The sequence below is a fragment of the Notothenia rossii genome (genome assembly GCF_949606895.1).
Source record: "Notothenia rossii genome assembly, chromosome: 3".
Lineage (NCBI taxonomy): Eukaryota > Metazoa > Chordata > Actinopteri > Perciformes > Nototheniidae > Notothenia > Notothenia rossii.
This window is the reverse complement of record NC_136901.1, coordinates 79350690-79373915: the sequence shown is the minus strand read 5'-3', so window position 1 is coordinate 79373915 and position 23226 is coordinate 79350690. Positions and strand designations below refer to the sequence as shown.

Below are 23226 nucleotides of genomic sequence, written 5' to 3'. Positions count from 1 at the left end.
ATGGACATTTTCAAATGTTTGATTGTGTTTTGCTGTTATAAATCTTTTTTTTTTACTTGGTCTGAGGAACTATTCTAATTTTTTGAGATAGGATTTTTGAGTTTTCTTAAGCTGTATGCCATAATCAGCAATATTAAAATAATAAAAGGCTTGCAATATTTCAGTTGATTTGTAATGAATCCAGAATGTATGACATTTTTGTTTTTTTAATTGCATTACAGAAAATAAAGAACTTTATCACAATATTCTAATTTTCTGAGACAGTCCTGTATGTTAAAATTAATTAAAAAAGATAAGAAGGATGCAATAACACATTCAAATCTATTAAAAAAGGCTAGATTAAAACATGTAACATCTAAAAGGGGTCATAATCAGTTTTTTCAGTGTGTTTTGAAAATGAATAAAGCAACCTCTGGGTTAAAAATAACCCAGGCAGGTGTTCAACTGCAATTGAAGCCCTAATAATCCCTTTGACCCAGCATGAACATGTGTTTACAGTACCCAAATAACCCATAATTATGACCCATCCAAATCAACCAGCAATGTGTTTATAGAAATAACCCAGCATTTTTTAGAGTGTATCTTCTGATTATTATTTCTAATCAAATTAAAATTAATTTACTATTACGTACTGTATGTGCAAATACAAAAGTACACAGGGAAATGTACTAGTATCAAAATAAAAATACATATTTTCATGTTCATACATGTACTTTTACTAATGCATTCATGCACGTGAATCTTAAACAATGCAACATATTTTGTAAGCTCATCATTTGTTTTACATTTAAAATCTTATTGTTAAGTGTCAAAATAATGTAGTGTAGAAAAATCCAAAAGTAAAATATTTTCCCCTGAATGATTGGGAAGTATTATTCAACTTAAAAACAATTACCTCAAATATCTTACTTTGCTATCCGTTTATGTATTTATAAGAACATTTCCCCACTGAGTGTGTGTGTGTGTGTGTGTGTGTGTGTGTGTGCGTGCGTGCGTGCGTGCGTGCGTGCGTGTGTGTGTGTGTGTGTGTGTGTGTGTCCCAATGAAGGTCTGCAGATCACTGGAGCGTCAGCCATTCAAAACAAAAGCCCTCAGTAAGGCAGCCTGATGCAGTGTGAGCTGTTCAAATGAATTACGTAACCTCACTGATCTCCACTAATCAGGAAAAACCCTCAGTTAGATAATTGATCCCTTCAGTTTTTAGGCATAATGATTTCTGATTGTCCCGCATAATGTGATGACCTTTTGTTTCAACAGAGTGTGCTGATTATATCATAGCTTTATTACTACGAAGCTATTCTGCCAATAGTTTTATTTATGATGTTAAGAGCATTACATTGGAATCACATTAAGCATCACATGACATGCCTCTTAGGTCTGTCTTTAGTTAGAGATTATCTTTTTACCTCATGCATAATATTGTTATTTCAGAAATGGTTGACAATTTCGAAATGTTATTTACTGCCTTTCTTAATATTTGTAATTAACATCCTCATTAACAGACATTTTTGACTGTCTGCAATTGGCCATGCTTCGTTGTGTAATTTACACTCAAAAGTATCTTATTTATTGTGATTTAGTTAGATGTATGTTATTCAGATCAAACCCTTTCATTGTGTCAAAATCAAAGCAGTTTTGTGATCGACTGTGCGGTTCATTTATTTAGAGAGCAGTGTTAGCTCCACCTTGTGGCCTTCACCTGTCTACTGCTACCTTAAATCAAATTCATTGCCAAGTTGCATGGGTTTTTTTGGTGCTTATAAATAAGTATAGTGAGAATTACAACTGCTATAAAAAGTTAGAAGTGGATTTTTCACACTTATTTGCTGTAAGCAATTGTAAAAAGAAAGATAAACATCATCATAAAAATATTTTGTAGCAATACCACAGTAGAAATAAAATGAAAAGGGTAAAAAGTAATCCATTTAAATCAAGTCAAAACGTATTACCATCATATTTGATTGATTCTCCCAAAAGTAATCAGCATGAAGATGATTCATTTCAGAATAGTGTGTATGATGTAATTGTTTTATAATGAGTGATGCATTATGTGTTCATCATTTGTTACAGATGGTAAAGGTGGGAATCATTTCAGTTACTCACATTTGTCTTAATACATGTAATAGTTTATTTATATTTATAATAATAATCTCTATCTTTAAAATAGCTTAAGCTCCTACATAGCGAACGAAGTAAAAGGTAGATTTTTCTCAGTTTAGTAGAAGTCTAACGTACCCTAATATCCCTCCCTGCTGTCTTCAGAGACCTGTCGATGGCATCCGGTTATAATCAACAACAGGCACGCGGGGACTTCCTGCAGCCAATCACAGCTCCGCGTTAACCAGTTTGATAAAGTTCCCCTCTACTCCGCCGTTGCACTTCGTGTTTGTTTCAAGGAAACACCGTGCTGCTCTCGGTGTTTAAAGATGTGGGAGAACCTGGGGGGAACACACCGGCTCCGGCTATGTTCACGGCACATCGGCTCAGAGTGAGAGCGACCAGCAGAAAGAGCCTCTTGTAGGAGAAGAACATGTATTTATGGCGCTTCTCCATCGCCATAACCCTGGGCTTGGTGTGGTATTTTTCAGACTGCGTTCGCTCGGTGACTCAGTACATTTTGTGTATCTTCTTTTGTTTTTCTTCTTCACTTTTCTTCGAAAACAGTGGAAGAGAGAACAGCACTCAGACTGATGAAGAGACAGTAGAACATCCACTCCAGGTATTAAATAATTTATTTTTTGGCAACAACTTTTATTGCGGTAAATGGTTGCTTTTACGAGCAGTGTTGCATAATCGAAACTGAGTCAAATATGAGATATGTGAGCATGAGATGCATTAGTACACATCACATGATGATGGCACTTTTAACCGTTGTATATCCTGTAATAAGTGAGATAAGGCTGTTAATATTAGTATTAAAAGTGTGTTAGTCAGTCACATCTCTTAAAGTCAAGTATTTACACTTGTCATATCAGTCAAATCAACTATGTGTTGAAGTATTTGCAATCATAGCCTGACGTGCATGTTTCCTACTGAGGCCTGGAGAACTTGTTTTCACTCATCACACATGTCACATGGAGTTCAGCACATACTGATGCTACAGTTTTTACTCTTTATCTTTTCATATCGTGGTTTATGAGTCGTGGTTTTGTTTTATTTCAAGGAAGCTGCTGAGGGACAGTTGTTTGGTGATTTAGCTGACTTTGCAAAAAGCAGCGAGCATGCTGAACCTCTGGAGTCTCAGTATCCACATGTGAAGACGTCTCTACAGCAAGGTGAGGCATGTCTAACCGTGGAAAATGTTTTTTTAAGGGGTTTAACACATTTTACTGCACAGTTCTGGTAAACGTTTTATAAAAATGTGAAAGCAAAAGTAAATCAAGGTTCTGCTCTTGACCCCAGGGTGTTTTGTCAGCATATTTCACTTCTGTAAAGGACAGTTTTGCATAGACACGGCTGCAGCTGGAGCTCATGTTACATGGAGTGAGGAGGGGCTTTAAGAAAAGAATGTAAAGGATGAAAAACACAGCCTCCCAGTACAGTATATAATGGATAAGGCTGCAATGTGCTACACGGGAAATTAGATTTGTGGTTCTTCAATATCAGCAGTTTCCGCTTTCATTTTTGTGCAGTGTTTATTAAATTGGTTATGGTTAGCAATTAAGATTTATAGCATAGCTGGCGCTCAGATTCTTTGAGAATAATAATTGACTTAAAACACAGTTCATGTCCTCTCAGTCATATTTCTCAAGGCTACAGTCAGTGTTTGAAAATCCATTGAAAGTCAATGGAATGGAAGTACAATTAAGCTTTTTGCTATGATTTGGCCTTAAAAGCACTTTTCCAGTCCTAAACACAGTAGCAGTTAATATTAGTCAGTAATATTCAATCAGGGTTCCAAGGTGATTGTTGTTTATTTTCACAAAGGTGGCTATTCATGTTAACAAAATTAAAAAAGGTAAAGCTGTCATTGCACAGGTGTGCCTTAGGCTGGCCACAATAAAAGGCCACTCTGAAACGTGCAGTTTTGCTTTATTGGGGGGGGTCTGACATGTCTGACATGTTAGGTTTAAACCCTAAAACATTTTTTAATGTGTCGGTGGGTGACATGTTAGGGTTAGGGTTAAACCTGACTGGTTTTCGGACCCCCCCCAATAAAGCAAAACTGCACGTTTCAGAGTGGCCTTTTATTGTGGCCAGCCTAAGGCACACCTGTGCAATAATCATGCTGTCTAATCAGCATCTTGATATGCCACACCTGTGAGGTGGGATGGATTATCTCGGCAAAGGAGAAGTACTCACTATCACAGATTTTTTCAGATTTGTGAACAATATTTGAGAGAAATGGTTATTTTGTGTATATAGAAAATGTTTTAGATCTTTGAGTTCATCTCATGAAAAATGGGAGCAAAAACAAAAGTGCTGCGTTTATATTTTGGTTCAGTGTACATAAATAACGTTATGTTGCTACAAATAAAAAATGCTCTCATCAAGTTCAGAGGGATTTACTGTCACGGATATATCTGATGAGTTTTGAATTGAAAAGTTTGGACAGGAGTTTTGTGAAGTTAAAAAAACAGAGCTTGAATTTCAGCATAAAAGCTTTAAATGCGTTAACATTGACATGCCATTTCATTCTGCTGTTTATTTATTTAGTTAGTGAAGGCAATATTTTTCTTCCCACTCTTCCCTGTTGTTATTTTTATAATCATATAATCCCGAGAGTAATTCTTCATGCAATTTCAGCCTCTCACTTTAGGAGATTTTAGCTTTTCTGTGTTATATATCATATTAAACGGAACATCTTTGGGTTATAGCCCTACAAAACATGACATTTAAAGACACCTCTTTGGAATTTGACAAACCCGGATGGCATTATTTTGCTATTTTTTGACAATTTATAGACTTAACTATTAATGTAGATAATATTAGGCAGATTGATTTAATATTGAATGCATTTGTTACTTGCAGCCCTAATTGCGTATTTGTCAAAAATGTTGTGTTCTGAATGTGAATTCTCTTTTATTTTTTCCGGAGCTTTGCATTACCATAATTCGAACAAATGAAAAATGAAATGAATTTCGCTGCAGTCCTCGAGTTTGATGTTCAGAAGAAGAGCGTGGGAGTTTGGTGTGAAAGTGAATCTTCTCTTTGTGACTGCTGTCCTCAGTGTTCGAGTGTGCCTACGCCCAGCTGGTCCTGCCTTGGTACGGCGTTCCTGAGCCGCGCGAGCACCAGCCTCTGCACCAGGTGCTCAGCGGAGAGTTCGACTTTGTAATAGACCGGATCATCGACAGAGCCAAAGACTTTGATGTCTGCCAGGCGGTCGTGGGCTCTGTTCATATTCTGACCCAGCACTTACATAATGCCAAGCAGGCTGACAGGTGACGCCTACTCTCTCTCTGAGTCATGCTGCTTCTGTTACTCAGTTATGTTTCTTAACTCTATAAACCTCCACAGTTTTATCACTTATGAATTATTTACCTTACTTTTGAAAGATCATACCTGCAGTGACATCCTAAAAGTTGCTTTTAAAGGTCCCATGTCATGGCCATTTATACTGATCATAACTGTTGTTGAGGTCTAGAATAGATTTACATTGTTTAATGTTCCAAACTCACATTGGTTTCTCATACAGCATCTCTGTATAGTATGTGTATTCTCTCTCTCTGTCCTACCCGGCTTGTTGTGCTCCTGCCCCCCCCCCCCCCCCCCCCCCTCCCTCCCTATGAGCCCACTGTCTTCTGATTGGTCAGCTCGCTGTTCTGATGAGTCCACCACCGTTACAGCGGAACATCAGTGATTATGTGTTACAATGGTGTTAGCAACCAGAAAATGACACCAGTAATGACAAACAGATGAGAATGCTGCGTGGGGTCTGGGTGCCGTGTTGGCGGGACGTTGCGGGGCTCGCTGCTCCGCCCTTTGAGGCTCGAGGAGCGGACAGTGTGAGCTGCGTTACTGGTGTCGTTTCCTGGTTGCTGCGTGGGGTCTGCGAGACAGCGAGACACCGCGGAGCTCAGCCTGAGCACGCACACACACACACACACACTCAGCCTGAGCTCCGTGTGTTTGCGGAGCACGGCGGGGGGGCGCCAGAGAGCTTCAGGGGAGGCACAGCGTGAGAACAAAATAACGAGAAACAGTGAAATCTAGCTAGTTAACTTCAGCCTGCTTTATGCGAGCGACAACATGGAGCGGTACATTTTTTGTGAAGTTAGCCTACCTAAAGGGAGAGAGGAGACGGCGTCTGGCAGAAAACTGAGGAAGTATGACCTTGATTATTTGAAGCTAGGATTTTCATAGACCGGTCCTGGCAGGGGCGGACTGGCCATCTGTGTGTTCCGGAGAATCACAGAACGGCCGGTCGTCAGCGGGCCGTTGACGGCCAGCACCGGCCTTTATTTTAATTGTAATAATACTTACTTTGATCAAAAGCAAGTACCGGTCAAGGCTGCAGCCAGAGGATGATCTATTCCTGTCTACATTGCATCCCCGCATCATCCGCCTGTGCGCATGAAAGACGCAGACTCATTGTTCCCACTAAAGTAGGGGTGAGTGTAATAAGGAGGCAAAGTTGATGTTCAGTGTGTTGCCGGGAGCATATAGGGATTTATCCATGATTTTGAAAATGTTTAAAACATAAAGATAAAAAGGTTTTAAAAAGTTGTTGTTTTAAGGAGGTGAGGCTACTCAGCCAATTAAATCGGTGCAGTCAGTGAGTCAGCACGATAGATTCAAACACACACACACAGAGACGAGACAAGAAGAGAGAAAGACTCGGGAGTCATTTCAAATGTCGTGCTCAAAAAAGAGAAAGGTAAACAGCGAAAACAGGTTGGCCAATCACAACAGAGCCGGCTAGCTAACCAATCAGATCAGACTGGGCTCTGGTTTCAGACAGAGGGTGAAAAGAGGTGATGCAGCACAGGCAGTATGAGAAAAATAAAGAGATTTTTGAACATTAAAGCATGGAGACATGTCACAGTAGAGCTACGAAATACAAATATGAACCCTGCATATGAGCATTATAGGGCCCCTTTTATTGTTGGATCAAGCATCAGATCAAGATTAAACATCAACAGTCATTTCTAGTACTTCCTGTAATAATCACCCTTGCTCTCTGTTTCAGGGAACTCTTGTTCAGCTCCAGAGCAGAGGAGATCGCAGTCCTCCGGGAGTTTTCTGATGCTCTAGTACGTAACCTTTTCCCAAATCCTCTCTGGGGCCATGAAGTCAACCGCTGTGCCTTAAATGAGATTGTTGCCTTAAAGGGTAAGGAACCATCAAACTATCTCTCTGCAGGAATACACTCTTACATAAGGACAAAGCTCACCAGAGCTTCTTTTACAAGTGTGATTTGTCTTTAATCCCTTTTTGTCAGTGGCATAGTACAGGTTGGAGCATGAAAAAGGAAGGCACACTTCCGCAGTGATGTGCCAATTTCCTTCAGGGTTCTGTCTAATCCTTTTTAGAATGGATCAAATGTCTTATCTTGTGGAAAATCTGCAGTGCAGTAGATTTTGTCATTATGCGTGTAGCTCAGTTACAATGAGTGATCTTGACAGCTGTATTAAAAATATTAAATGGATATCTTGGCAGCTGGAAACAGCTTATTTCTAACTAAATATGTTTGATATGAACTCAATATTTGAGTGTTCACACTAATTCAGAACATTTGGCAAATTATCCAGAGCTTTGATTTCACAGTCAGAACTCATTTGCCAAATTCCTATTTTGACATTCCTGTAAATACAAATATTAGCTTTCTTATACAGAATAAACAAACAGTACTGCATGTACATTAGTACACTTTAGATGAGCTGGTAGGTGGATTTTGTTCCCATTGCAGAGACAAGCTAGTTGTTTCCAGTCACATTTTGATGCTAAAATAACTGACTGCTGCCAACTCATAACATGAAGGCAATTAGCATATTTTGTCAAATCATTTTAAAGCTCTTTTAGCTTTATTACTGACTGCAGCTGTGTTAAGAAGAGGAAAATCCATAAACATGACTCATTTCACTAAACTGCTTTTGTAAAAAGTGAAATTCGTGCCTCATGATATACAGGTAAGTGTGTTTATGCTAATGTCATGCAAACAGTGGTGGATTATCTTCTGTTCTCTTCAGGGCTGGGCCTGCTGGTGACATGGCTGTCGGACCCCGACAACCTGAACCAGCTGGTGGTGAACCAGCTGGACCGCGTGACTCCCAAAGGCTCCGAGGAGGAGCTGTGTGGGTCCGACCCGGATCAAAACTCTCTGGCTTCGCAGGAGGGAGAGGCCGAGGGCGGTGAAGCGTGAGTGGCTGTCATCTTCCCCCCCCTCGCTGGCTTGACCTAGTCACAGTGAGCCTCAAAGGCTGCATGAGACACCTTCTGTGTTTTTTAAATTGGAACTGACCTGATTTAGTTTGGTGTCTGTTTTCTTATTTATTCATTTCCAGGAGCTTGGAGGGAGCAGGGATTTCATCCAGCAGGATCAAGACCAAAAGAAAAGGTGTTGTGATTGGAGTTGTTGTTATTTACAAGCCTGTTTAATTCAAAGCTCTTTGACACTCTAGGATGTTATTCTAACCTTTTTAAGCTTTGAGTGTAAAACAATTCATATTAGGCAGGCAGGCAGGTAGAGTAGTTTGTGGTTGTTTTGAGGAGAGGCCTGTGCTTGCATAACATTTTGTACAAACCGTTTTGTGTACAGCAAGGTGGTCATTTTCTTTACATGTCTAATTAATCCCTTGTTTCTTTGTTATGTGTGTTGGTACAGCCAGCTAAGTACACACACAGCTGATGTCTGTGCACCTCCTTTCTTTGTATTGTAAACAATCAAACCGTAATGAAGGCTTAATACGAAGCGATTATGCCATGACAATAATGAACCCTGTGATGTGACAAACGTATGCATTTTCTATCGTGATCGCATCATAAACATAATCCTTTGTAGTAATCTGTAAGTCGTACCTAGATCTCCTGGTATATCTATTCAGTCCATCATATTGATAATAAGAATTAACTTTTGATTACTAATTATACTTACATGCCTAATGATAATGGTGAATAGTTTCTCACCAGATTTCTATAGTGATGTCCAAGAGAAAAAGAATATGCAGATTGTTGTGATGATCAAGGTTGAGGTAGAATGCAGTAGAATTCAGTTCATCAGAAAGGGACACTGTTTTTTCAGTGCTGTATTTACACCATAAAGAAAAGAGCTACGAGGAGGCAGTAACAAGTTGTGGAATTATCTGACTTTTTACATGTGGGTGTTGTCATTTTCAGCCAACAAGTTAAAAGAAGGATGGTCTAAATTTGTGGACAAGGTCAAATCTAAGAAGGCCAAAAAGAAGAAGATGAAGAAGATGGAGCAAGACCTGATGCTGAGGGTCATGGCGATCCAGGGAGACGCGTCCAACGAGGACGAAGGCGACAGCAGAGAGGGCTCGCTCCACAGCCTGCACGACTCTGACAGGGTGAGGCTGCTGCAGCTCGCCTCAAACTGAAGAGGATTAGTTGTGAAGCATGACAGATTCACTGTGATTTAAAAAAAATGTATTATTCAAATATTTGTTTTGTAAACACCATAAGGAGGACAGTGACCTGGAGAACTACTTGACGAGCGTCCAAGAGGACATGATGGAATTCAGGTTGTCGTATGAGATGTGGCGCGCTGGCAGCTGGGCTGTCAGCATCCCTCATGTGAGTTATAAATATCCGTGACAGTAAGGAATGTCCCAGAGGCTCGTTATCTGTCTGCTGAGGCTCTTTAAAACTTTGTCCTTGGATGGTATGTTAATGTTTGAGCAGCAGTTGACTGTGTTATAGGCTGAGTGGGATGGCGAGGAGCTAATCTTCACCTTTCACCTGGAGGAGAAGGGCAGCCCGGAGAACCTGCAGTGGGACATCAAGAAGACATACATGGATGTCATATACTTCCGCAACAGATGGCAGGTAAAAGGCAGATGAAACGTTTTTTTGCCATTATTCTATATATTATCAGTTTAAAAGCCCAAATGTGTTGGATTTAGGGGAATCTATTGGCAGAAATTGAATATAATATTCATAATTCTGTTTTTGTTTCTGTATAACCACCTGAAATCGGCATTCCTCCGAACCTGAAGCCAATGCCGAATTAAACAAGTGTATTCTCTCTAATGGCTGGCAGGGCGACATGATAGTTATGAGTTACATTTTGTTGCCTAGCAGCGTCTTGTTCAGCATTTTTTTTGTAATCGTCTCCATCCTCTTTTGTCGTTTCTTCTTTCCAAAAACAACATGGAGACTTTCACATTTTTCCGGCTTTACATTTCTATATTGAAGTTGCTGTAGACTATGCCTATCAACAGTGAAATGTACACATTGTGAGGGGCTGCTAAATACCAAATGTACTGCAGTATATTCTTTGTGATTGCCCTCCTGTGAGGCCCTGTCGTCTCCCTGATTTACAGTTAAATCATGAATGTATAATAACTTCAATCTCTTCAAATCATTTTTTTAGTACGTCCCTCTTGGGTCGTCCTAACTCACTCTTTTCTGTCTCTTCACCCTCCTCCCAACTCCATCTCCACACTCTCAACCCTCCTCCCACCGTGAATAAATCCCCCTTAGACCCCACTCATAAAAGAAGAACTTCTGGTTGTCAGGACTTTTTTCCTTTTGACTTCAGATAAGAGTTGTTTTGACCACTTACTGTCTAGCATGAGCCAGAGGGGGAAGCATTGTTGGGAAAACAAACCACAACTTTTCCCTGAAAGTCAGCTTTTTGAACGGGCTGTCATGAGGGATACAGTTTTATTCTTTTGCCAGATATAAAAAAAACAGTGGGGTTGACCAAACACTGTTCAGTCTTGAGGCTGTCTCTTCATAAAATGATATTTTTCCTCTTTCTTTTTTTTTTAGGACTCCACCAGCCTGCCCACGATCCTGCTGCTGCAGAAGTGGGAGGTCAACGCTGAGGTCAAAGAAGAAGCCAGAGTATCAGTGGAGCACTTTCTGCAGGTATAGACAACATCAAACTTAGATGTGCTGGCAGATAAACACTTCAATCATAATCATGGCTCAACATTTTCTTCATTTCTATTCCAGGCGTTAGTTTCTGCTAATCTGATCGGCCAAACTCAACCGGTTTTTCAGTTCCTGTGCCCACTCGACAAGCTGCTGAACGAGGAGGAACTTTACGGAGGCGTGTGGGGCCTCCTGAGCGGCCTGGCTTACTTCCTGACTCCAGGTCAGGAGGAAGAGGAGGTAAAGTTTAACATATTTGCTTTTCTTTAAGTCTACATCTTAGAGGCGCGATGAATGTGGCCCCCGGCTCAACAGGGGTTACGCTGCTCCACGGTCTGTGAAACCAACACCAGATTTACTCTCTCTTGCTACGATCTGGCACCTCGGCGCTACGTTTTTATAGAGGTTGGCGCCCGGTCAAATCCCGAACAAAGCAGAATGAAAGAAAAAGGGAAATGCAGGCAGAGGGCTTCAGTCTCTGCAGATAAAATAACTCTGAGATGATCAGACGTGGATTCAAAAAACTCCCAGGAGAGAGAGAACAAAGAGATGAGTCGTAAAATCACAACACAAACTCTCCAATGTAAACATCCTGCACAGTTTACAGACCTTGTGCCGTGTTGACCTATTTCCCATGGTTGTTTGCACACACAGAATCAGTCGGCTATATGAGGGGGTATGCCATCCCGACCGTTAGCAACATGACCTTGTTAACCTGCAATAATCCTCTCATCACCTGTTACAGTAGTTCTCAACCTACAGGTCGGGAGCCCTTGGAGGTTGCGAGATATTGGCTTTAGACATTGGCTTTATCGGTAACTAATTTGCCTTAAAAAACAATTATTTTTAGTTGATAAGAAAGTGTGTGTGTGGGATTCTGCTTGGGGATTCCCAGCAGGTCAGAGGGAGTCAGGGAATGCATGTATACAAAGTGTCTGGAGCTAGCTGAAATGAAACTAACATCATAACAAACAAAGCGTTATTATTTATTTATATTTTCAAAAAGATCATTTGAGTTGAATTCTCTAAATTGGTAAGTGGAGGCCCAAAGAATCAGCTGTTCTTGAGACCTCTAAAGTGTCAGCCCCTTAACCCGAATTCAGGAGAGGCCAACATGTCTGTCTACAGCAGCAGGAAGAACAGAGGGGAGAATCAGGACCGGGCAGGAAGTATCTCCCGTCTTCAGGCTTTAGTGAAAGTCTGGGTTGAATTTCAGGTTTTACAAAGTAATGGACAACATTGATGGTTTTCTCAAACAGTGGCGCTACAAGGATGCAATATATTTTCTATCGTTGGAGAAGACTTAGACTTTAATGATGCATTTGATTAATTGACATGACAATAATGTTGAGTTTAAATACATTTTTGAATAAAGATTGTTTTTAAAACAAAAAAAGAGTCACTCCTACCCCTTCTCTCACTCGTTAGTAGTTTTTTCCTTGACCTCCGTCCCATTTCCCTTCTCTCTGTGGATTTCTACAATGAGGGGAAAGTTCTATTTATAACCATCAAAAGCGAGCAGCAAGAGTAAGAAACCGTGACATGATGATTTCTGTCCGTCTGTTTAGTGATCTTTGCTGCCCGCTCGTTTCGGTACTATGGAGCGCCCCAATTAAGCCATACTCTTTTTACCATTTTGAAGCACAAACGCCCAAAAAGCATGAAACCTTTTGACATCTACAGTATGTGGGGATGAGGAGGAGGTGCAGTTGGCTTATGCAGCAGAGAAAGTGCAGGAGCAGAGAGTTTGTTTATATGATTATCAGTTCATTAATAGGTGTTTATGTTTTGTCAGCCTGACTCATCGATCCTCTATCTCACTTCCATTTTAAGAATCCTTACTAGCCTAACTGTGCCGTGTATTGATACATCCACGGTGTTGTGGTTCTTACGTAAGACCTGTGATGGTGACTAATTCTTATTGCTAGGGGGGGTATTATAGACGGTCCGATTTTCTGACTGCTCGTGTTCCTTACTCTGTGTTTTCAGACTTGGCAGTTTCTTTATTATAATCAATGAAATCATGAATAAAACAAAAGCAATCAGAGATTGAACTGGGGGTTAGGATATCCTGACTTTTAACCCCTGTTATGCCTCAAGCTGGAATAACATAGACCCTGCATTTCCAACAATGTAACCTTACAGCATCTTTCATGAGAACTGGCACCCATGCTCAACACTGATAGCTTTTACATTATGCATCTCTTGTTTTAAACACAAGCTTTGTAGTTCAAATATAGTCTCTGATATCACTCTGCTGTGTTGCATTCCTTGTAAATTCAACTACATGTGTTATACCGTGGAGTGGAGTCTTGCTGAACAGATATATTTATGGATTAGTTCCCTGCTGGTGTTAGCTGCTCTGTGAGGCTGGTGCCTCAGGGTCTGCTGTCACAAGCTGATTGCTTTGTTTTCTCTGCAGAACTCCAGCCCACAGACAGAAGCCCCCAAAGACATCATAACACCGTTTCTGCATCCAGACTCAACAGCTCTGCCTTCAGCAACCGCTGCTGCCTCTACTGAGAAGGGCAGTGATGTTCCCGATGCTTCAATCCCTGCTATTGTTATCTCAGAATATGACTCTCCTTCTGAACCGCCGGAGGAAGAAGAAACAGGAATTGAGCCGCGGTCTGCTTCTAACTCTTCAAACGAAAACAGTACCCAAGACAAAACGGAGGAGTCAGATAACCCTTTAACCTCTCACTTTAAACTCATGTTTAAAGGTCTGAGTCGATCCTGGTCACAAGAGTCTCTTAACTTGACAAAAAACAGCAGTGACACATACCCGCCTGACTCCATCTCCTCGCCTCACTGCAGCCAAAATGGAGGCATGCAGGGGGACAGCCCTGATGGTCCATCCTGGCTTCTTTTCAGTGCAAAGTCACATAAAAGGGAGAAATCATGTTTTAGGATGGCAGGTGCAGCGCATAAGGCTAAAGGGAAGGACCAGGTCAGTTCTCCACGGGGGGAGGACCTCCAGGGTCAGAAGAGCCAGGTCAACTTGGAGCAGCTAGAAGCGACCAAAGCCATATTTGATCTGCTGAAGGAAATATCTGGTTTGTTTCAACTATTTAAGGCATTCAAAAGATGGTTACGATGTGTTGAGGTTCTTGTCCATGGCCGCATTATACTGCAAGGAAGTAAAGTAATGTAATGCTATGGATGTTGTTGCTCCTAACTTTCGGCGAGTCATACACAATATGTGTACTATCCCTTTAAGGCCTGCAGGATTTTTGTTTTTTTTAACATATTGCAACCTTTAAATTGATTAATGCATTTCTCCTAAAGTCTTCAAACATGTAGAGACCTGGCACTCGCCTGACAAAGCTAATCCTTTGCAATGTGGTTTGCTTTTATTAACCATCATGTGGTATCTTGATGTGAAAGCATGCACTGGTATTAGAAACAGGGTGGTGCATTTGTGTGCAGTGACAAGCTAGAACAATCAAGTGTAGGCAGTTTGTAGCTTCAGAAGAGAGCCATAATCAAACATTGATGTGATGAAAAGAAAAGTTTGGTGACTTCATGTCCTGAAATGTAGATACTTAATCATACAGGCTGGAAGATAGAAATGAAAAATTGAGTAGTCTGAACCGCTTAAAAAAAAAAAAAAGTCTAGTCATGACAAACCCATATTAATCTATATTATTACTGACTTGCTGCTCCTGTCTTTGATCAAGTCAATTCTCTCCAATTTTTCTCTGGCAAACTAAGCTTTAACACCGTCTGTTTCAACAGGAAACTCCATCCTCGTGAACATATTTGATGCCATTTTGAAACCTTTTACGCCCATCTTGAAAAAGTAAGTGTTTTAGTGAAGAATCTTTTTGCAGAGTTTTGATTAGAGCGTGTGGATCCTCGAGTGACTTCTTGTTTTCTCCTTCAGGAAAGTGAACTCTTTCCTGGACAAGATGAACCCGACAGAATTGCAGATGGCGGCTTACATCGACACTCTGCGGAACAAACAGTGGCCAGAAATCAAACCTGCGGCACCTCATCATGCTCGCAGCGAGGAGGAGAAGAGCGAGACGAGGGAGCGGGCGCACAGCCTGATCAACGCCAGATGTAGGGGACACCTCTCCATCAGAAGGAAGTACACAGTTATTTTTGGCGCATCTATAATCTCTTTTCATGTTCTTGTTGTAGATTCAAACTATCTAATCCTGAAGAAGACGGACATGGAGGCTGTTTTTAATCTTTTCCAGGACAGAGAGGGAAACCAAACGCTGGTATATGTGAGTATCTCATCATTTACTTTCTGTCATTAAATTATTCAGATCATTTACTCAAGTTGGAAAATACTACAGCGTAAAAATACTCCATTATTAATTAAATGTAGTGTAGTACAAGTATAAACTAGCAGTTAATGGAAATACAAGCACCTAACAAGTCTGCAGACTACAAAGTAACTCATAAAGCTAGAAATCTAGGTGTAGTGATGGACTCAGACCTGAACTTTAACAGTCACATCACAACAGTCATTAGGTCTGCATACTACCACCTGAAGAACATATCTAGGATTAAGAAACTAATGTCGCAACAGCATTTAGAAAAGCTTGTCCATGCTTTTATCTTCAGTAGACTCGACTAGTGCAATAGTGTATTCACAGGGCTCACAAAAAATCCATCAGAAAGCTGCAGCTGATTCGGAACGCTGCTGCTCGAGTCCTCACTGACATTAAAAGAGTGGATCACATCAGTCCGGTTCTGAAACTCTGGCTTCCAGTCGGGCAAATAATTGATTTTAAAATACTACTGCTAGTTTTTAAATCACTAAATGGCTTAGGACCGAGGTATATAAACAATCTACTGCATAACTATGAACCATCAGGGAGTCTCAGGTCCTCTGGGTCGGGTCCGCTCTCTGTTCCAAGAATAAGAACTAAACCTGGAAAAGCAGCGTTTAGCTATTATGCCCCGACAATCTGGAACAAACTGCCCGAATCGTGCACGTCTGCTGAAACACTTCCTATTTTCAAATCCAGACTAAAAACATATCTATTTGCCGCTGCTTGTAATTGAGCTGGTCATACTCACACTGCAGGTATGCCTTTTATTCATGTATTCTGTACCTGCTGTTTATTTATTTATTTATTTATTTCATTATCTTTGCTTTTTTATGCCTGTTTTTAAATGCCATTTAATAATGTGTTTATGCTGTATTTATTCTTAAATGTCTTTTTGTTTTTATTTTGTAAAGCACTTTGAATTGTCACGTGCTGAAAGGTGCTATATAAATAAAATTGCCTTGCCTTGCCTAAACACTGTACATGGGTACATTACTTGAGTAAATGTACTGACTTCACTTCCAAACACTTTCTAATTTATCTGTTTTTTTGGTTTAATTTATAAAAAAATTGTTCTGATTTTGTTGCATTATCTTTCATAACAGATGCTCCTGTCATACCTGATAAGGGAATTTTTTCCCAACGAGCATTCCCTAAATGTGAGCGCCGCTGCACTCCAGAAAGTGACCACCTCTCCCAGCTGATCTGTGAATCCTCAATGTTTTTAATGGCAACATTTTTTAGAATATCTAATTATTTATTTAACATAAATGCCCCTGAATATCTGTGACCATTTCTGTATCGATGTTGAACATTCCTCTCTGCCGTTTTTACCTCAAACGTACTGTGAACAGTTTTGTTTTTATTCTTTTGGTTTTTATTTTTGAACAGTCTCATTTTGTAAGTAATCAACCCTGGCTTTAATCTTTGTGAAATCAGAGACATTCTTTATGGGATCAAGCTTTACACATTTTGCTTTTAATGTAAAACTCACAGGAGAAAGTAAGAATTACACCCTTCAAAGTTAAAGTTGAATTACATATTAGAATGTATTTTGTGTCACTTTGAGCACTTGTTTTTTGGTGAGTGTTTGTTTTCTGATTAAGTTTGATATAATAGAACATGCCACAATTAACTTATCTGTCAGTGGACAGTGCCACTACCAAAGGAAACTGTTGATGTGAAACACTTAAGTTTATTTCAAATTAAAGATTTTAATAAAGATTTTCTGGTTAAATGTCCTGCTTTGTGTCTGTTCATTGAGTTAAGGTTGTAAATATAGCAGTAAATCACGTAAAATGTAATTTGGTTGCTGATGCCAACTGCTTATTTTCTCTGAAGAAATATCATTACTTAAATTTTTTTTTTAAAAAACAGAAAATGCCCATTTCGTTTTACTGTTGGTTTACTATAAATGTCCTGTTATGTAATAGATGCACCCCAAAGTACCGGTTTAAATGTTTTTTAATTATTAATTTAATATTCACCATTAAGTAACGCAATATATTTTCTTTTTAATAAAGCATATACTATTTTTAAAAGAAAAAAATATATATATTTATTCTCCTTTTTTTAAACACTAGCACACTTTTAATTAACAGTGAAAGAGTAGTTTTTTTTGCTATAAATATACCCTTTAAAAATAAAAAATGAATTGTATTGAAACTTTAAATAGGCTACCTTTTTTTTTTTTTTTAGGTTCTTTTTTTACACATGTCCTGTTTTCTTTATACTTTTCAAAATATTGTTATACTATACTTTTTTACTCTGGGAACACTGGGATTAACTGAAAGATTGAACTTTTATGATATATATATAAAATATACACACACAATATTACATAATAGAACATTTTCTGTTATATACTGCAGATATCACATAAATAAAACCTGAAAATTCCTTGTTTATTAGGTTCTGTTTTTCAACCTTTAGATACACCACTATGTACTTTTTTTCCACTGTAATAACAAAAAGAACCCTTTTTATTTGCACACATGATTAAAAATCAGCTCCTAAATTCTAACCCTATCTCCTATTCCTTGACCTCTGAGTGAAACGTCACGGGGTTAAGGGATAGTGGATAGGAGAATTCAAAAGGACTTAGGATAAGAGACTGCGGTACTTTAGAGAATCCGAATGCACTTTCACTAACCAACGTTTTTATGATGCGCCAGCGGACGTCATTAGCCTCATCCCAATACCCCTCCTCGACTCCTCCTTTCCCTCACTCGCTTCCCTTCCTTGTGTCTTATCTCTGTATGGAGTCAGATTTGGGTCAATATTCTAGCGCGCAAAACAAGCTACTCACGAGCGGAAAATGTGCTTTTACACACGCATGAAATGACCCTCGCACGCAAACAGCCCTCTTGCTCGCTCGCGGCAGTGTCAGCCTCACTCGCTCGCGGAGTCTGTCTGCGCACGCGTGAAAAGTTTCTCACACTTTGGGGCGGAGCCACTGGACTTTGATTGACAGCTATCAGGAAGCCCAGAGTTGCCAGGTTTGATAAATGCCTGAACTATCAATTAATTTGATATAAAAAAAATGACACATTAATTCTAGGAGTGTAATGCTTTTCCAAACACTATAGTAATAATATGCATTCATTATGACAATATCATACTATTACTATAGGATTGTTCTATAGTGTGTTCAAAAAACAACTACAGAAACACTATATATTATACTATGGTAGTACTATTTAAAATAATATAGTCTTAATACGGAAACACCAAAAAAAAACTATAGTAGTACTTTTACAAACACTATAGTAATAATATGCATTCACTATGACAATATCATGATATTACTAGGAGTGCTCAATAGTGTGTTTAAAAAACAACTATGAAACACTATAAATATTATACTATAGTTATACTATTTAAAATATATAATAATATACCTCATATATATATAATATAGGAATACTAAAAAGATCTAGATACATAGTATTACTATTGAAATATTATAGGGCTACTATAGCTAAAAAAATGGCACTACAGAAAAAACTATAGTAATACGATAGCAGGTGAAAAATACTACAGAACACTAAAAACTTACTATAGGACACTATACAACTCTTACAGAATACTATAGTAATTTTATAGTTCATTTCGTAAGAGGTGCGTACAGCAGACAGTAGCTAGCAGTTTTCGACAGATACAGCCCACTCAAAAATATATTGTTTTCTATAAAATTAAATTATATATATATATATATATTAGCTGTACACTTTACAAATATAATGTTTTTTTTATGGACATCTTTACCATTCAATCTCGTCCAACTGATATTGCTGCTGTCACTCCTCGGCTCTTGGTAGTTCAGGCATTTATCAAACCTGGCAACTCCAGGTTTCCTGGCAGCTGTCAATCAAAGTCCAGTGGCTCCGCCCCAAAGTGTCAGAAACTTTTCACGCGCGCGCAGACAGACTCCGCGAGCGAGTGAGGCTGACACTCCCGCGAGCGAGCAAGAGGGCTGTCTCTGCTCGCGGGGGTTTAATCTGCGCGCGAGGCTCATTTCATGCGCGTGTAAAAGCACATTTTCCGCTCGTGAGTAGCTTGTTTTGTGCGCTAGAATATTGACCCAAATCGGACTCCATACTCCGCCTCCGTAAGATGCGAGCGAGAGACACGGGGAGGTGATGCGAGGACAGAGGAGTCCTCAGGTATTATTTGGGATGTCCTCGTTCACTCAACGTCACTTTTGAACGACTCTCATCGGGCTTAGGGCTTAACTGAATAACCCCTTAGAACCGGCCCATTTGTTGTTAAATATTTATTTAAATGAATGAATCTTTCTCTTTTTAGGCAAGGAATTCAATGTATGATGGTTGGTGCTGCTTTTGTGTTCCGTTTTGGTGTAAAATGTAGCCTACATTTAAATAAAACTAATTATAGTAATGTGAAAGCCTTTTAGAAATGAATTGCACATAATAATTCCCACGGAGGTGTGAGCACTTATACATTTATGTGACGCTTTTCCACTCATCTTCCAGTTGTCGGTTTTCCTCTGTTGAAATCGAGCAGCTGTGAAGGTGGGGGCGGGGCTTTTATACGCGAGTAGTGAAAACACTTCCGCGTAGTCTGCTCGCGTGTATCCTCCCTTTCTTCTCCTCCCGCACCCCTCCTTCCTCACCCCTCCTCGACTCCTCCGTGTGCATTTCAGCTATTGGGACGTCCTTCAAAATGGCGTGTCTTGATCGATTTCCGGGTCAAGTCCCGGAGGAGGGGAAGAGAGGAGTCGAGGAGGGGTATTGGGATGAGGCTTCAGAGACTCTGCACCGTGCTCTGATGCTGTTGTTTTATGCTTTATGAACGTGGACAACAGAGAAACATATTCTTCATGACCAAAGTTGCAATTGAAATAAAAAAGGAAAGTTAAATTTATGCCCGTCACCCTCTCCCTCCGGTCGATTAATACAAACGATCCCAATACGTATGATAGGATGAAAATATCTTAAAAATAAATATAAATGTATTTATTATAAACGTTAGTCCTTAACATCTATCATCACCATTCAAACATCTTTTAAGAGTTGAACAAACCCCAAACAGCTCAGTGAAATGTTGACTTTATTTGATCATTTAAGTAAAAACTAATGTTCATATTTTTCTTTTTGATTATAATACTGATGAACGTTAAAAAAAAAGAAGCACTTTGGCAAGTTAACAGATACGTTTTAAAATGCTTAATAAGCACCGTAACTTTCATGATATAACTTCTCCGTCATAATCGTTTGTTTCATGAACGGCCGACTGTTGTGTGACGGCAAATGCTGCGGCTGCAAGGCATTGTGGGGCAGCATTTTCTCCTCTCCTTTCGGTTAGGGAGGTCCAGTGGTTCCTAAGCTAAAGGAGATTATAAAGGAAGTTTGAAACCTCCTTCCCTATCATTCTAGAGAATTCGAACGACACTTATCATGGCTGCCACTGAGGGACTTCCGGGTCATTTCACTCCGGAAGGTTCCTAAGCTAAAGGAGGGGTGAAGGAGGAGACGAAAGGGAGGATACACGCGAGCAGACTACGCAGAAGTGTTTTCAGTACTCTCGTATAAAAGCCCCGCCCCCACCTTCACAGCTGGTCGATTTCAACAGAGGAAAACCCACAACTGGGAGATGAGTTATGATGAATTATTATGTGCAATTCATTTCTAAAAGGCTTTCGCATTACTATAATTATAGTTTTATTTAAATGTAGCTACATTTTACACCAAAACGGAACACAAAAGCAGGACAAACCATCATACATTGAATTCCTTGACTAACAAGAGAAAGATTCATTCATTTACATAAATATTTAACCAGAAATGGGCTGGTTCTAAGGGTTATTCAGTTAAGCCCGATGAGAGGGGATACAGCTGTGCACATGTCATCATTAACAGACGTCGTTTAAAAGTGACGTTTGAGTGAACGAGGACATCCCAATTAATACCTGAGGACTCCTCTGTCCTCGCGTCACCTCCTCGTGTCTCTCGCTCGCATCTTACGGAGGCGGAGCTAAGATGCAAGGAAGGGAAGCGAGTGAGGGAAAGGAGGAGTCGAGGAGGGGTATTGGGATGAGGCTCTGGTAATAGGCTCTGTGCACAAGATGGCGTCTATCAACTTCCGGCAGGTGGGGGTGAGGGTGAGGGTGAGTACTTCCGGTTTGAATGTTCTTATTATACATCCATGGTTTGAATACAGAGTTTTGACATAGACACCAAGAGCAAGAATGAGCGGATTTGGAAAGGTTAAAGAAAGGCTATCGGCCTTCCAGCGGGTAAGAAAGTTGGTACTACATTGCTGTGTGCCCCTTTGTACAAATGTGTCCCGTTATAATCGGGAGATACGTTTTCATTCATTTCCTATTGATGCTGAGGTAAAGGCTCAGTGGCTGATCAAGGTCCGTAGGGCCAATTTTAGCCCCACAAAAAATACCCGTGTGTGTAGTAGGCATTTTCGACCAAGAGACGTATTGGTCACAGCTGGAGGACTGAACAGAGTACAGAAAGGAGCTACACCTGTTCTCTTTGCATGGAATAACTACGAGCTACCTACAGCGAGACGTAATGTTTGGGAGGGACGGCCGAGGGCAGAGAGTCCCACCCCGGACTTGACAGCTGAGTACGAGGTGGAAACAGTTGCGCCGCCGGATCATGACTACTCTTTAAATCCAGCGACGGCAGTGATGGCCGACGAGAACAAAGCCTTGAAAATGCAGGTTAGGGAGCTCCAACTCCAGCTGGAAGTGTTACAACTGCGATCTCGTTTCGGGATACAACGCCTGGCAGGGTCGGACGAGGACATTCGTTTCTACACCAGGTTGGTTTATAAACTATAAGGCTATCAGGATGTTGTTATGGCCACTAGTTTGAAAAACACGTTTAATTTGGGGAAGCTAATTTAAGAAACAAAACAATGTCTAACATGAACATTATTACATTCTTAGATTTGCCACATACAAGCATTTCCTTGCCTTTTGGAAATTGGTGGAGCCAGCAGCAACACCAAGATGGTGCGGATCACCAACGCCAAGGCATCCTCTGCCAGCAGCTCGTATTCCTCTCAACCAACAACAACAACGGTATGCAGCATACAAGCATATTAATAATTATGCACGCTGCACACAGCTATACCACCGTTTAACAAGTGCATCACCACCACACACCAGGAAAAAGTTTTACAACTGTACCCGGTCTCCCCTTTAACAGCATCTACAGTATGCCTAACACTTATTTGTTTTCACAGACACTTTCACCCATAGATGAGCTGCTGCTGTTCCTCATGCACCTGTCAGTGGGCCTACATCTGAGGCATCTAGCAGAACGGTTTGGCATTCACCGCAACTGTCAGCAGAATTATTTCCACCTGGACACACTTCCTTTACCAACTGCTTGGAAGCAAACGTCTGTGGATCCCACGCGAAGTTGTCAGAGCTCACCTTCCACCAGAGTTTTCAGCTTTCCCTGACACACAAGTGGTGCTTGACTGCACTGAAGTATTCTGCCAGAGTCCATCATCTCTCCTGCTGCAGAGTGAGGTGTTTTCTACATACAAGTCGCATGCTACATTCAAGGCCATGATCGGCATGGCACCCCATGGTGCCATTACATTTTTGTCTGGCCTGTATGCAGGATCTATGAGTGACCGGGAGATCTTCAAGCTGTCTGGCATCGTGGGCCTGCTCACACCAGACATGGCGATAATGGTCGACAAAGGGTTCCTTGATGAAAATCTGGTTGAGTGCAAAGTTTACCGGCCTGCCTTTCTGTAAAAAAACCCCCAAATGAGCAGGGAGGATGTCAGGCAGACTCAATCCATTGCACGTCTGAGGGTCCATGTGGAGAGGTGCATCAGAAGGGTCAAAGAGAACAAACTCTTTGACAAAGCCATACCACTGTCTGTGTGTGGAAGCATTGAGTAGCTTTTCAATGTGGCTTGCTTCCTGGTCAACTACCAG

General features: G+C 40.4%; 1 protein-coding gene across 1 annotated transcript; it reads left to right on the top strand.

Annotated features, from left to right (window-relative positions):
- The first annotated feature begins 2302 nt into the window (after positions 1-2302).
- On the top strand, positions 2303-17029 carry LOC307034128 (uncharacterized protein). Its single transcript, XM_079672877.1, has 16 exons — positions 2303-2719; positions 3164-3275; positions 5171-5384; positions 7133-7275; positions 8133-8301; positions 8448-8500; positions 9280-9470; positions 9586-9696; positions 9823-9948; positions 10897-10995; positions 11083-11241; positions 13424-14057; positions 14740-14803; positions 14888-15066; positions 15148-15236; positions 16394-17029. Exons 1-16 carry the CDS (start codon positions 2531-2533, stop codon positions 16490-16492), a joined length of 2631 nt encoding a protein of 876 aa, XP_079529003.1. The 5' UTR covers positions 2303-2530; the 3' UTR covers positions 16493-17029.
- The last annotated feature ends 6197 nt before the right edge of the window (positions 17030-23226 follow it).